We start from the raw sequence: 13,732 nt of genomic DNA, 5'->3' as shown, positions 1-13,732 counted from the left end.
TGGTTTACGTAAGAAAGGTTTCAGTTCTCAGAGTTTAGGTTCCGAAATAAGTACATCATCAGCGTTGCGCAAGCTTTGTGTCATAGATTAATCTAGAAATGGAGCATTCCAGAAATGTTGTTATTTTTAGAATAAAGAGGAAACAATCAAATTAAAAAAGAGCAGTTAAAAGGCTGTTACTAAATTAAATTATAAAGCTGACTTACATATTTTTTACCTTACATATATAGATTCGAGTAATCCTCCCCTTCCCCAATCAGTTTAGAAAACAAGTTCCCCTAAATTTTAAAATGGAATCGCCCACGTAGTGATTGTTTTCATCTTACTTTTGTCTTCGCTTTCCGTAGATGCTTTCCTTAGATCTGCGAAGCTTTCCGTAAATGAAGCTAACAAACACCTGCGAAGGTCACGCCGAGCCTTCCTTTCTAACCGTTGAATTTCATGCCAGCCTAATACAAGAACCGGCCAATTACAGCAAAACAATCCAGACGGGATTCAGTCTATGATTCCAGCGAGTCAGCTGCACACTCGTCTTATTTACGGATAAGTTGAAGGGTAGTAGAAATGAAGAAGACTAATTATATATTATAATGTTTGTTCCGGTGCGCCGGAACAGAAAAACTCAACCTGACTCTTTCGCTTTTGGAACTATGCCAAAGAACATTGAATTCAGTTGAACAGTCAGACTCAGACGAACGCATTCGCAAGGCAGCTATAATGCTGTCTGTTTTTCACTATTTTTGTTCTGTTCTCGTGTTTATACGTTTTATATGTCATTTTCTTGTTTATACTTGTATTGTACAATTATTTAATATAAGTTTGTGTTTAAAACGAGGACGGGTAATTAGTTCCTTCACATTACATCGCAACATTAAATTCTGGAGGCACCGGCGAGATTAAAGGAATTTTGATTTCGGTTTCGTCAGCACTGCAACTCTGCATTCGGTATAGTATGGTATACTACTGGATACTTTTAGCATCGACCTTCATTTAAAGACCAAGATAAGTATTTTTTTTTTTTTTTTACAAGTTTGACTTTGGTTTTCCTCATTGCACCATTACGTCGTAATGGGAGACAAGGTTAAGATTGCAAAAGGTAGAGCGAAAGCTGCTCTTAGCAGAATTTCAAATTTCATTAATGATGATAAGCAAATATTCGAAAAACACGATTTAATGAATAAACTTCAAAAAATTGAAAGCGTTTATTCTGATTTTGACAAGGCAGACGCAGAACTTCCGCCGGAAAGTTCTGAAATGGAAGAATTTGACAAAAAATATTATGAAACCAAAGCCAAACTACAACAAGAACTTGAGAAATTAAATGTTACTGTTAATACGCAAGTTACTACTCATGTTAATGAACGTCAAATGCCAGTTTATAGTACTACAAATACTGCTAATAATTTTAAATTACCGAGAATAAATATGCAATCCTTCAATGGTAATTACAGAAACTGGATGTCTTTCAAGGACTTATATGTATCATTAGTGCATAACAATGAAAATTTAAGCAACATTCAAAAATTACTATATCTAAAGGGTTTATTAACTGATGAACCGGCTTCTATTATTAAACATATTCCCATTTCAGAAAATAGTTATATGGAAGCCTGGGGAAAATTATTATCTAGGTATGATAAGAAAAAACAAATTGTCACATCACTAATAAAAACTTTCATGGATCAATCTTGTGTAATTAATGCAAATGCAAGTAATTTACGAAAAATTGCCGATAAATCTGATGAAATCATCAGAGGTTTAAAATCTATTGATCCAAAAGCTAATGAAAGGGATGTCTGGCTAATTTATATTTTATTACAGAAGGTTGACAACGGAACATGTAAACAATAGTCTGAGTTTTCAGCAAAAGTGGAATTTCCTACTTTTGAAATGTTTATTCAATTTATAAATGATAGATGTTCCTTAGAAATTTTCCACGAAAAAGAAAGGAAAAAACTCAATCTAGTGTTAAAAGATTTTCTGTGAACAAAAGTATCAAATGTATTATGTGTAAATCAGATCATTTTCTTTTCAAATGCCCTAAATTTAAAGCACTAACTGTCAAAAAAAGAAATCAATTTATTAGGAAAAATAATCTTTGTTTAAATTGTTTGTCTAGCCAGCACAAAAAATCTGAATGTATGTCTCAACATCGTTGTCATTATTGCCAGTTATTGCATCATGGTACTGTGTGAAAATCAGTTAAAAAGTTATTCCACATCTGCGTCTCTTTCTGAGAGCAATTTTCAGTCAGAACAGCAAAGAAAGAATCCAACCGCGAATAAAATACCAGACATTGCGTCTACGAATGGAAACAAAAACGGAAATGTAATTCAAAGTAATAGCGTTCAAACGACTTTTGGCTTATTGCTCACTGCGTATGTAAATGTAATTGATTCGATGGGTCAAAAACGTAATATTAGAATACTCTGTGATAGTGGTTCCGAATCAACATTATTACCTGAATCTTGTATTAATTTATTGGGATTTAAAAGAACAAATGCGCGTTTTCCTGTCAAGGGTTTAGCTGACTCAGAAGTCGCAGTTACAAAAGGTTGCGTTGAAATTGAGTTGATGTCAATTCACGATACATCAGTCAGAATGCCAATTAAGGCATTTGTATTAGATAAACTAACTGCTGCGCTTCCAAGCCAAAAAATAAATGAGAAAGATTTTTCGCATTTGAAAAACATTGCTGTTTCTCATACTTTACTACACGATGTATACATGGATGATTTACTATCGGGTTCAAGTACCGATAGTGATGCAATATTGCTTTGTAAGGAAATTACCAATATTTTAGAAACGCACGGTTTCCATCTACGAAAGTGGAATTCTAATTCAAATGCATTTCTTGCAGAATTTCAAGAGCATTGTTCAACGGACACTAATTTAGAAATAATTCCTAATGATAAGGAAAGCACGAAAGTCTTAGGATTATTTTGGAACTCTTCAACAGACACATTCATTTTCAACCCCGCACTTGCACTCACCTCACCGCTGACAAAAAGACACATTTTGTCCCAATCGGCACGTATTTTCGATTCATTGGGATTAATTTAACATGTACTGTTGTATTGAAAATTTTTTATCAAAAGCTCTGGCTTACAAAAGGGGACAGGAATTCTCCTATTCCACAAAGTCTTGCTGAAGATTTTTTTAAATTTCAGAAATCTTTCAATGCAGTTGAACATTTTACCGTTCCTAGAGCTGTCACGCTTATTTCCTCAGACACATTTGAATTGCACGGCTTTTGCGACGCTTCAACACTTACTTACGCTGCTGCAATATATTGCAAGCAAATACACGGAAATGAAATAAAGATTTCTCTCTTAGTTTCTAAAACTAAAGTCGCACCTATCAAACAAGTATCTGCTCCTAAATTGGAACTATGCAGTGCTCATTTGCTTTCAAAGTTATATCATGCAGTCATGAACACTCTCAAAAAATATAAGTTTGATGTTTGCGCTTGGACTGACTCCAAAGTCGTACTTTCCTGGCTTTCGGCACATCCCCGTATCCCCGTTGCAAACCAGACGTCTCAAATAATCGAAGTACTTCCAACAAAATACGGGAGGCATGTCCCTTCCAAAGAGAATCCAGCAGATATCGCTTCGCGTGGTATTGATTCCAAATGTCTTCCTAATTGCAACTTGTGGTGGAATGGCTCAAGTTGGCTTTTTTTGGATTCGTCTCACTGGCCGAAAGAGGAATCCGCTTTCAAAGAAATCAAGGATCTAATTAAAGCTGAACAAAGATTTGATCCTATATTTTCATTTCATAGTGCTACATCAAATGAATTATATAGTGATTTAGTTGAAAAATATTCATCATTTTCTAAGATTATACGCAATTTAGCATATTGTTTAAGATTCATCAATAAGTGCAAAACCAATAACAAAATGTCAAACACTTATAACTGATTCCTTTTCTTCACTCACTTACACGGAAACTAAAAATGCAGAAATAATCATAATTCGGTGGGTTCAGAAAGATTACTTTAATGAAGACCTAAAATGCATTAAAAATCAAAGATCGTTGCCTAAGAAAAGTCAGCTACACTCCCTCCATCCGTTTATAGATGAAAACAGTCTTTTACGGGTGGGAGGGCGTTTACAAAATTCAGAATTGTCTTTCAATCAAAAGCACCCATTGATTCTACCAGCTAAACACAAGATAAGTGAGCTCATCGTAAAAGAAAAGCATGTGACTTATTTACATGCTGGTGCTTAATTACTGTCCCACATTATCAAACAATCATATTGGATCATAGGCGGAAAAAAGCTCATTAATAAATGCGTTCACAAATGCATCAAATGCTTCAAATTTAAAGCATCCACCGCATCTCAGCTTATGGGTAATCTACCTAAGCATCGTGTAACACTCGAGAGGCCTTTCTTCAACTGCGAAGTGGACTATGCCGGTCCTATTTCAATCAAATTCAATAAGGGTCGTGGAGCAAAATCAACCAAGGGTTACATTGTTCTATTTATTTGTCTCGCTACTAAGGCATCGAGGCAGTGAGCGATTTAACCGCTGATGCATTTTTAGCTGCTTTGCGTCGCTTCGGTGCTAGACGAGGAGCTCCAAGTCACATTTACAGCGACAATGCAACACACTTCGTTGGGGCTAATCGAAAGCTCAGCGAAATACAACGATTGTGGGCTTCACTTCCTAAGAACGAAGCCGTTGCTCATCATTTAACTCAAGCATCAATAGAATGGCACTTTATACCTCCAGCATCTCCTCATTTCAGAGGAATTTAGAAGGCCGCAATTAAATCAAGCAAATATCACTGTAAAAGAGTAATCGGTGAAACTCTACTTACTTTCGAAGAATTGACAACTCTATTGGCTCAGATAGAAGCCATTTTAAATTCTCGTCCGTTATGTAGTGTAAACAATACTGACATTGATTGCATTAATATTCTCACTCCTTCACATTTTCTTACAGGAGACGTGATCCTATACCCTCCTGAACTACCTCTTACTAGTCCTGCTAATATACGGAATAGGTGGGATCTCCTTCAAAAGATGCGGAAGGACTTCTGCAAATCATGGACCAAAGAATATCTATCTTTTCTTCAAACCAGAAAGAAATAGAAGGACACTCAGACGAATATCAAAATTGGAGACATCGTCCTGTTACTAGATGATGGTCACCTTCCAGGTTCTTGGCCATTAGGACAAGTGGTCGAACTTCATCATGGTGCTGACGGACTGGTTCGTGTGGCCACGGTTAAAACTAAAAGCTCTATTTTTAAAAGAAACATTCATAAATTAGCTCCTTTGCCCATATATCAGGACTAATGCCTGATAGGGTGGGAGTATGTTCCGGTGCGCCGGAACAGAACAACTCAACCTGACTCTTTCGCTTTTGGAACTATGCCAAAGAACATTGAATTCAGAGTAACAGTCAGACTTAGACGAACGCATTCGCAAGGCAGCTGTAATGCTGTCTACTTTTCACTATTTTTGTTCTGTTCTCGTGTTTATACGTTTTATATGTCATTTTCTTGTTTATACTTGTATTGTGCAATTATTTAATATAAGTATGTGTTTAAAACGAGGACGGGCATCTAGTTCCTTCACATTACATCGCAACAATGTTAATATTACTATTTACTCTTATTGGAAGGCAGATTTCTTTTAAAGAAACAATAGTTACCCGTAGTTTACCCATAATTACTTTCTATTTGTTACGTTCTTCCTGTAACTGCGTCCTTCAGAAATTAAATTACTCGTATAATTTTCCCCTCTTGATTTTCAAACAATAAAATTAGTAAAAAAAAAAAAAAAAAAAAAAGAGGAAATGCGCGAAATATCGTAAATTTTATATTTTTAGCGAAATAAGAAGTGTCTTTGTGCATTTAAACCAGAATCTGCATTTGTACACTCTTCCTAAACATATTCTCCCAATGAGTAGATTTGCATTAATATAACAGCATAACTATATGGTGTTTGACTTCGAATAGCAAACATACTATACGATTGATAAAAGCGCTGTTCAGTAACAACCACGAAAGGTTAGCATTTCGTTGAAGACGGAGAACGTGTCAGAAATGGAAAGCTGCTTAATCCTTTCAGAAAAAAATAGCGTAATTTTACGCTTCTGGAGAAAAAATAAACTACAAGAGCTGTATGGGCATTTTTCATAGCACTTTTAATAGTTGCGTAAGATGTAAGGGATTTATCATAGTACGTGATTTTAATCTTGTAAATCTTGGCATACTGAAACCATTGAAGAGAATTTGAAGCTACTATTCAAGAAGCAGTAATTATGTAAAATAAAGAGGGGGCACTTTACATTGGCGTAGATTCAAAATTAAAATCTATCAATCTAAAGTCGTTCCCGCCCTCAAATTTTGCGTTACATTTTATATATACATTCTTCTCCAAGATTTCGTTTCTTACTTGTACATACGCCTACGAACATACATCACCACGGAAATTGATTTTCTTCCAGCTCATATATATATTTATAGAAAAAATAACTTAATTTAACAAATAAAGGCTTCTTAGGGTCGAAAGAATTAATTTAAGAGAAATAAATTCCCGAAATGTTTCCTTTTATCAAAATCAAGAGATACGTTTCAGTTATTATAGTTGCATAAAATCAAGAAATATGCTCCAGTTCCTCCCAGGGAAAAAATAAAATTTCATCCAGTTATTAATAAACGTATTTTGAATTTTAATGTGAGTACTTGATCCTATATTATATAACAATAATTAATTTCAGCTATACTATATATGCATTTAAATAAAAGAAACATCAATAAAATATTTAAGAATATAATGCATTGTTTATGATCTAGGTCAGCGGTTCTCAACCTTTTGAGTAACGCGTACCATCTAAACAAAAATTGAAAACCTTTAGTACCACCACTAGAAAGTACTACTATCACCACCCCTCTTGAACAAAGCTCAGATCGCATAAATTTACGAGTGTTAGAGAAAAAAACTCAATCAGGATGTTGGGGTTTTAAATTTTGAATTTAATAGTTAAAAATACTTTGCTTCTTTGCGTATCATCTACTTTTTTTCTTGCATACCACCGGTGGAGAATCTCTGGAGATCTCTTAAAATTTTTATGACTGTGGTAAAGGATACTTCTTGCTTCTGAAATATACACCTTTGTGGTGCAGGGAATTTTTTAAAGACATACATGATAAAAATTATAAAAATTATAAAAACATGTACATGATAAAAATTACAAAAATTTCATGTAGTCAGCTTGTTCAGTCGTAGGCTCGTAGGCAATCGCGCAGTTCGTAGATTGGGCCATTATCAGTGTTTCGCTGCTGGTTGACCAAGAAAGTAAAATTGCTCGTCTTCATAATTTTAAGAGACCAGTAAACCATAAACAAAATTTTGAAGGAGTGAGGAGGAAGAAGAAAATTCTATCAAATCCAAATACATGTATTTATTTGTTTTTTCACAATAATTTTTATCAATCCTGAATTATTTTATTTGACGTTTATAAAATTACTTCTAAATTTCTAAGCCACTGCATAAAATTTATATAGTACATGTATTGGGATCGCATTGTTTCAAGAGGATAAAAAAAAATAAACGTATTCAACTTCTCTTCAAAGCCATCGTTACAACCGTTGAGGGTTCTGATGCTGATAATGTCAACCGATAAAAGGATCGCTAAGATTTCTTTGAAGAAACACTTAAATCTTATCTTGACTCTAGTAAATATGGCGGCACTTGTTGATGTTGTGTAGATAAATGCTTCCGACAATTTTAGATTTCATCCATTCATAAGTCTTCGAGTGGCGGCGACGGATTTATTAGTTCAATGAATTTTCCCGATAATATCAGCGCACGCGATGTCTCCTCAAATGTTTTGTTTATACAACAGAGGTAATTAGAAGAGACAGGAAAACTATTTTTAAAATGTAACTAAACGAAATGCACAAAAAAGAAAAATAGGCACCGTAACTAAGCATTTATAAGCATCTGCTTACAAATACAATAAGCACTTGTATAGTATGAACACAAAAGTTCTAGTTCTTAAATTCTCTGCTTATTTTGATGGTACTGAAACTAATGCCCGAAGTTTAGATACATAAATGTTAAAACGAGTTCTATCCGTGTAAAAATAAAAAGCTCATGCGAATAGATAGCAATACCTAAAATTTATCCGAAACTTAAAATAATGTACTGTTGTGATCAAAAAGTATTGGAAATAATTGCATAAAACACAAGGTTTTAATTTATTGGTCAATATTTATTTTACACTTTTCAGAATTGATACTCTTCGAAATCAATGCAATCCTGCGTTCAAATTTAATACTCTTCGAACGTTAAGGTACTTTTCAAATCTTCGAAAAATGTTTTAAAATCGAAATCTCTACGAGAATTTTCTTTTATTGCATAAATAATATAGTAACCATGACGTAATTAATAACTTAAAAGTCATAGTGTGCAATGTTAGGTAAATCCGGCGCCTTTACAGAGCAGTATTTGTTGAACAGGAAGAGCATGCGTGCAAGTGCATTATCGTGGTTCAAAATATAATGAGTTATCTCGTCACTATTCTAGATTCAAGCAAACTCGGTAGAATGCTGAATAATATTCTTTGTTAAGAGCTTAATCAGTTTGCAGGATCTCATGATGCAAAATACCATACGAGTCGAAGAAACGAATCAACATTACCTTGATTTCTGATCAACTTTAATAAGGTCTTCATGGTCTTGTTTCGACAGTGAAGGGTCACTAATTTTAATGTTGAGCTATTTCTATATCAAAAGCGTATCCAAATATTTCATCATCGGTAATAATACATTTTAAGAAGAATTCACCTAGAAAATGCAACTCATGCACCATTTAAATGCGTTATTGTTTTCAGAAAAAATTCGCACCTTTTAGAACAAATCGATAATCTCAAATGACTTTTGAAAATTGCTTTACAGGATCCAAAAATTACAGGAACTTATTCAATAGTATTCGTAATTGTTAAAGGACGATCACTAAGTACCTTTTAAGTGGAACAGCCACTCTAAAATGGTGCTCGTCTACAGTCAACGATTATTTTTATTTTTTGCCGGCTACATCAGTGGTTCTCAATCTATATTTTTCCATCCCTTTCTCACCATGTAGCAGAATGTAATTCACTCCCCCAAGCTTTCCATCATCATCGTCGTTATTATTATTTATGTACTGAATTCCCCCCTTCAGTACGCTACATAGGGATGCATAAATTTAAAAGTTTTTTGCATTTATTAAGTACATATTATTTATATATTTGTTAATATGTAAATTAGCAGTATATTTAATAAATAAAAGAGAGAAAATATTTTTGTTGATTTCAATACACTTACACGATATTTAAATGTAAGTTTTTAATTTTTTTTATTATTTGACAATCAGAAGCAAAAATAGTTTCAGATGTCCCATCCATCATTTTGGATTCATTTACTAAAAACTGAAAATTGAATTAAATTTTAAAGCTTTTTAGGTGAATCAAAACAGTTGTAAGCATTAAAATTCTGAAAAAGAAGCTAATCCTTATCTCTATGTGCGCAACCTCAGTCGCAATTTTAGGACAAGAAGCATAAAAAAGAAGCAATAAGAAACACAGCCATACCTTTCCAAGTGGCCGGTAGGTGGCGGTACCATCTGAGGCATGGGCGTAGGAATCCGCCGATACCCGTAGCGTTTATCATCGGAGGTATTCGTTCGGAGTTGACTGCTATTTCGATTTCCATGGTTACGGTCAGAGTCGTAGCATCTCGAGGGGTCGAATGTGAGTTTGGGGATGCGAGAGACAACATTCCTCGACGAGCTCCCGCTCTTCTTCGATATTTCGCTCTTGGACCGCACCATGAAGGATTCCAATCTTCTGTGTTTAATTTTCTACTTAGAGAAACCATTCAGGTGGCTGTAAGAGAGGAAAACAACAATCATTGTCATATATTTGATCTTCGAGGAATTAAGCCCACATCTGGTTCTGATGGATTAGAAAAGTTTAATCATTCGCCAATTCTGATTCACTCTTTCTTAATAAACTGTACTTTCTTATTTCATAAGAATGAAGATTCTTTTGTATAATTATATTACAATGTTAAGGGATTTGGATTAGTTTAGTTTGCTTCCTTTACAAACATCTTTTACAGATCAGAGTATATTAGTTGGAACTGGACTTGCATTATATTGAATGGACCTTAAAGTAATTTGAGAATTAATAAAACAGAAAAACAAAGGCACATAAAGTTGAAAATATTGTTAAGAGTTATAAAAAAAATTTTATTTTATCATTATCAAACTCCACGGAATCTTTTGTATAACGTTGCATATCTAACCAATAGTGAATTTCAACACAATTATGCTGCAAAACCAATTGGAAAAACAATATCAGTTGAGTAATGTTTTTCGTGTTTTGCCATATGCAATGTTTTCACCCAAGGTCTTCTAGAAACCTCCAACAAGAAAATCTGAAATGTTGGAGAACGATGTCGCAATGAAATTAAAACTACATTTATCGACAGAAATTGCTCAGGTACCTCGTTGCAACTAACTACAGCGATGAGGCTCTGTGCCAGTCTTGTACCAGATGATATCTAAATCAAAATACGAAGTTTGAGACTGGCAAAAATGGCCTAAACGGGACCAAACTATTACAGCCTCAGAACACTGATAGTTTCTTTCATCTGGGGTTCATTTTTCGATTGCTAAAAGGCTCATTGCATTCTTTTTTATGTTCATGCTTATGTGTAGGTAAATACGTACCAGTTTCCTTTGAGAAGTTCCAAATGTCGTTTAAATTTATTAGGTTCCATGCTGTCCGCTGCTAAAACGGTTGAGCAAATAATACGCAGGAGTCTTTTTTCTTAATTTACTTCAGTACTAGTAAACCTAAAATTTAAGCATTTGTGATAATTATTTTCTTCATTTTATTTTCGGAACCGCTCTCGTCTGTGCGCTTGTTAATGCTCCATTATCGTATAATGTTTGCTTACGCTCGCTTGAAAAATTATTCACAAATCTGTTTAAGCCTACTGCCGTGAATATTTAATAACGTGAATAGCAATTAATCACTTCACCAATTTCTCCGAATGAGACTCGTCAATTTGAAAACTGTAATCAGACAATAGCAACGTCACACACTATTCGGGGTTAAATGGAGCCTGGATCGTTACCCCGAACAAACACTCTTCACCGTGTTTTCCATCACCTCCAGAATTTAGCGAAAGTGAAAGGAGATAATTCATGGCTAAATTAGTGACGATCTCTCTACAGCGGGATTGTATCAAGGTCACACAAAGATTAAGTTCACTTAACAAAGACAAGAAATAGGAATGCACTTCTAGTTTCCCTTCAGCTGGTATTGGAGTGGAACTACTTCTCATTTAAAAATATGCTTTTAAATGATCGTCTTGGTTAATTTTCCGATGAGAGCACAAAAGAAATTTTTATTTGGGTAAGCAGACAAGTAGGCAATTTCTAATGCAAAAAGTTTAGCTTTAGAAGGAAATAAAAGAAGCAGATATCTGAGTCTGGAAGGATGGGGGAGTGGTTAATACACAAATTACAATATACACCTTATACACCTTCACGATTAATTTAGTAATGACAGAATGACCAGCTTGACTGACAGTGGCTGGAACTGAATGAGGTGCAGCATTTGTACACGTTTTCATCACGGTCGAGCAGACGCTCTACAATGTTTGAGACAAATTGGCTCTCACTAAGCTGCGAGAATGTCCGGTATAGTGGAAGTAAGACGAAGAACAACACATAGACCAAGATTTTTTGACATAGACATCGATTCTGGTTTTGTCAATGTAGCGGATCAGTGTTGTCAAATGTTAACAAATTTGCTTATTCTTGGTAATTTTAAAGCCTTGTAATTAAGGTCGTAATGCAGCTTTAGTAATGCAGAAAATAATCAAGATACATTATTGTTATATGAGAGGGGGTGCGATGAAAATTATGATTGAAAATGGCGTCGCAAATACTGAAAGGTTGAGAAACGCTGGATTAGACGACTATTTAAGACAATGACGCTGCCACAACAAGTGACTTAAACACTTGTGACGCTTTGACGCTGCCCTAACAAGTGGCTTAAGAAGAGCAAGAAATGGGAGATATTCCTTTCGTAAGGAAAGGGAGAATGGCAGAGACTAAATTGACATAATTTTGAGCTGAAGACGAAACAGAAAAGAAATTTAAAACGTAATCTTTGTGTATCATATATTCGTGTATGTATAATAAATATTATTTTACTCAGTCCGCTTTAAAATTATAATGGTGGTTATTTTTCTCTAAAAGATAAAAAGATCCATAGAGTAAATAACAAACTGAATCGTAATTTTGTTTCCCCCATAAAATGTGTGAGAATTCATTTCCAAGCGCCAAAAAACAATCTTCGGAGTCTCAAGCGATGCTTTATCTTACCTCACTCTGAACTTCCTCTCTAGAAGTATTCGAATAACTTCTGATTTAAGATACGAAACATAAGAATCCTATTATCTAAAAATAACTATTTACTAAAAAAGGTAAGTGGCAGTATTTTTCACACATTATTTAACATTAATTATTCCAGGTAATTTAGACCTATTCTACCTCGGACTATTGCATAAACCAGAAAGCAGCCAATTTGGATAAGAAAAATATAAATAAGGTAAGTGAGGCAACACTCAGGTCCGTAGTGTGAGAGTTTTCAGATTGTGCCCCGCACAACGGCGCTTGGGCGTCAAAACTTTAATATGTAGACTGAGCGCACATCACCCGATTAAGGGGTGGGTTTCATTAGTTGTCAGTGGACGCTCAAAAGAGGAAAATATTAATTTACATAAGGTGTTTTCCTGGTGTCAATATCATGTTGAAGTGCGCCAGATACTTCTTTTGCCTGGACATGATAATAACTTCAGACAACATTGTGAGGCAACTACTCTGCTGAGCTGTTTAAAAAAAAAAAGCAACATGAACATTTTTGCCTCTTTTTCCGTAAGTAATAATATATTAAAAGTTGAAACGTTTACAGTGCTGTTGTCGTTATGCTACAGCTACAAATATAAAATGAATAGAAATTATTGCTTTAACGAAATGGTGAGATCAAAGTAGATGGTGATACTGCACCCCAGGACTGTGAGAAGAAGTGTGCTTTCGTAAAGGACTTCGCGCAAGTTGGCTGATATTATGCTACATAGGGAGAAAACCACGATGCCTTCTACGCAGCAAGCCCATTCGGCTCTATTTTAACCCGAGTCGGTTACCGGGCATTCCCAGATTTTACTGTTCGGTTGTTTGTCAGCAAAATGGATTTGAATGAATTTATAGAATTCTCTTAAAGATTCCTGCGCACTTTTTCTCCATGAAGCTTAAATGTACAAGCGAAAAGAGGAAAAGAACTGTGCAACCTAAAACGTTGCGATTAATCTTAGTTCAGCACCATGGGATTGGTATTACCAAATTTCTACCTTGACAAAGAGATTATTCGATTCTCCCTTAGCGAATTTGAGCAACTGTAGAAAGGAAGGAGAATAATAAAAGAAGATGAGCATTAGCTGTTTGTCATAATTCACATAATCTAGATTACGCTTCATATTATTACGAATGAACTGTAAAAATAATCGTAAATATTCTCAGAACCATTTTAAAGCTTCTTAAAAAACTGAAACTTTTGTTTAAACAGAGCAAAATCAGATTTTGCAATGCCGTGACTTCAAACTACTTTTCTTCACACTCCCACATGACAAAGAGAAAGGATGGAGGCAGGTTCA

General features: G+C 34.7%; 1 protein-coding gene across 1 annotated transcript in view; it reads right to left on the bottom strand.

Moving 5' to 3' along the window:
• Window positions 1-13,732, bottom strand: part of LOC118197238 (uncharacterized) — a 403,557-nt gene that overhangs the window by 363,087 nt on the left and 26,738 nt on the right. Inside the window, exon 2 of the mRNA XM_085820507.1 lies at window positions 9,595-9,888. Coding sequence (XP_085676633.1) covers window positions 9,595-9,833 — 239 coding nt within the window. The 5' untranslated portion in view covers window positions 9,834-9,888. The remainder of the gene's footprint in view (window positions 1-9,594; window positions 9,889-13,732) is intronic.

This window comes from Stegodyphus dumicola, chromosome 7 (assembly GCF_044657685.1).
Source record: "Stegodyphus dumicola isolate Sdum_Otavi_A_Nest chromosome 7, ASM4465768v1".
NCBI lineage: Eukaryota > Metazoa > Arthropoda > Arachnida > Araneae > Eresidae > Stegodyphus > Stegodyphus dumicola.
The sequence above is the reverse complement of the archived record's forward strand: the minus strand, read 5'-3'. Positions and strand labels throughout refer to the sequence as shown.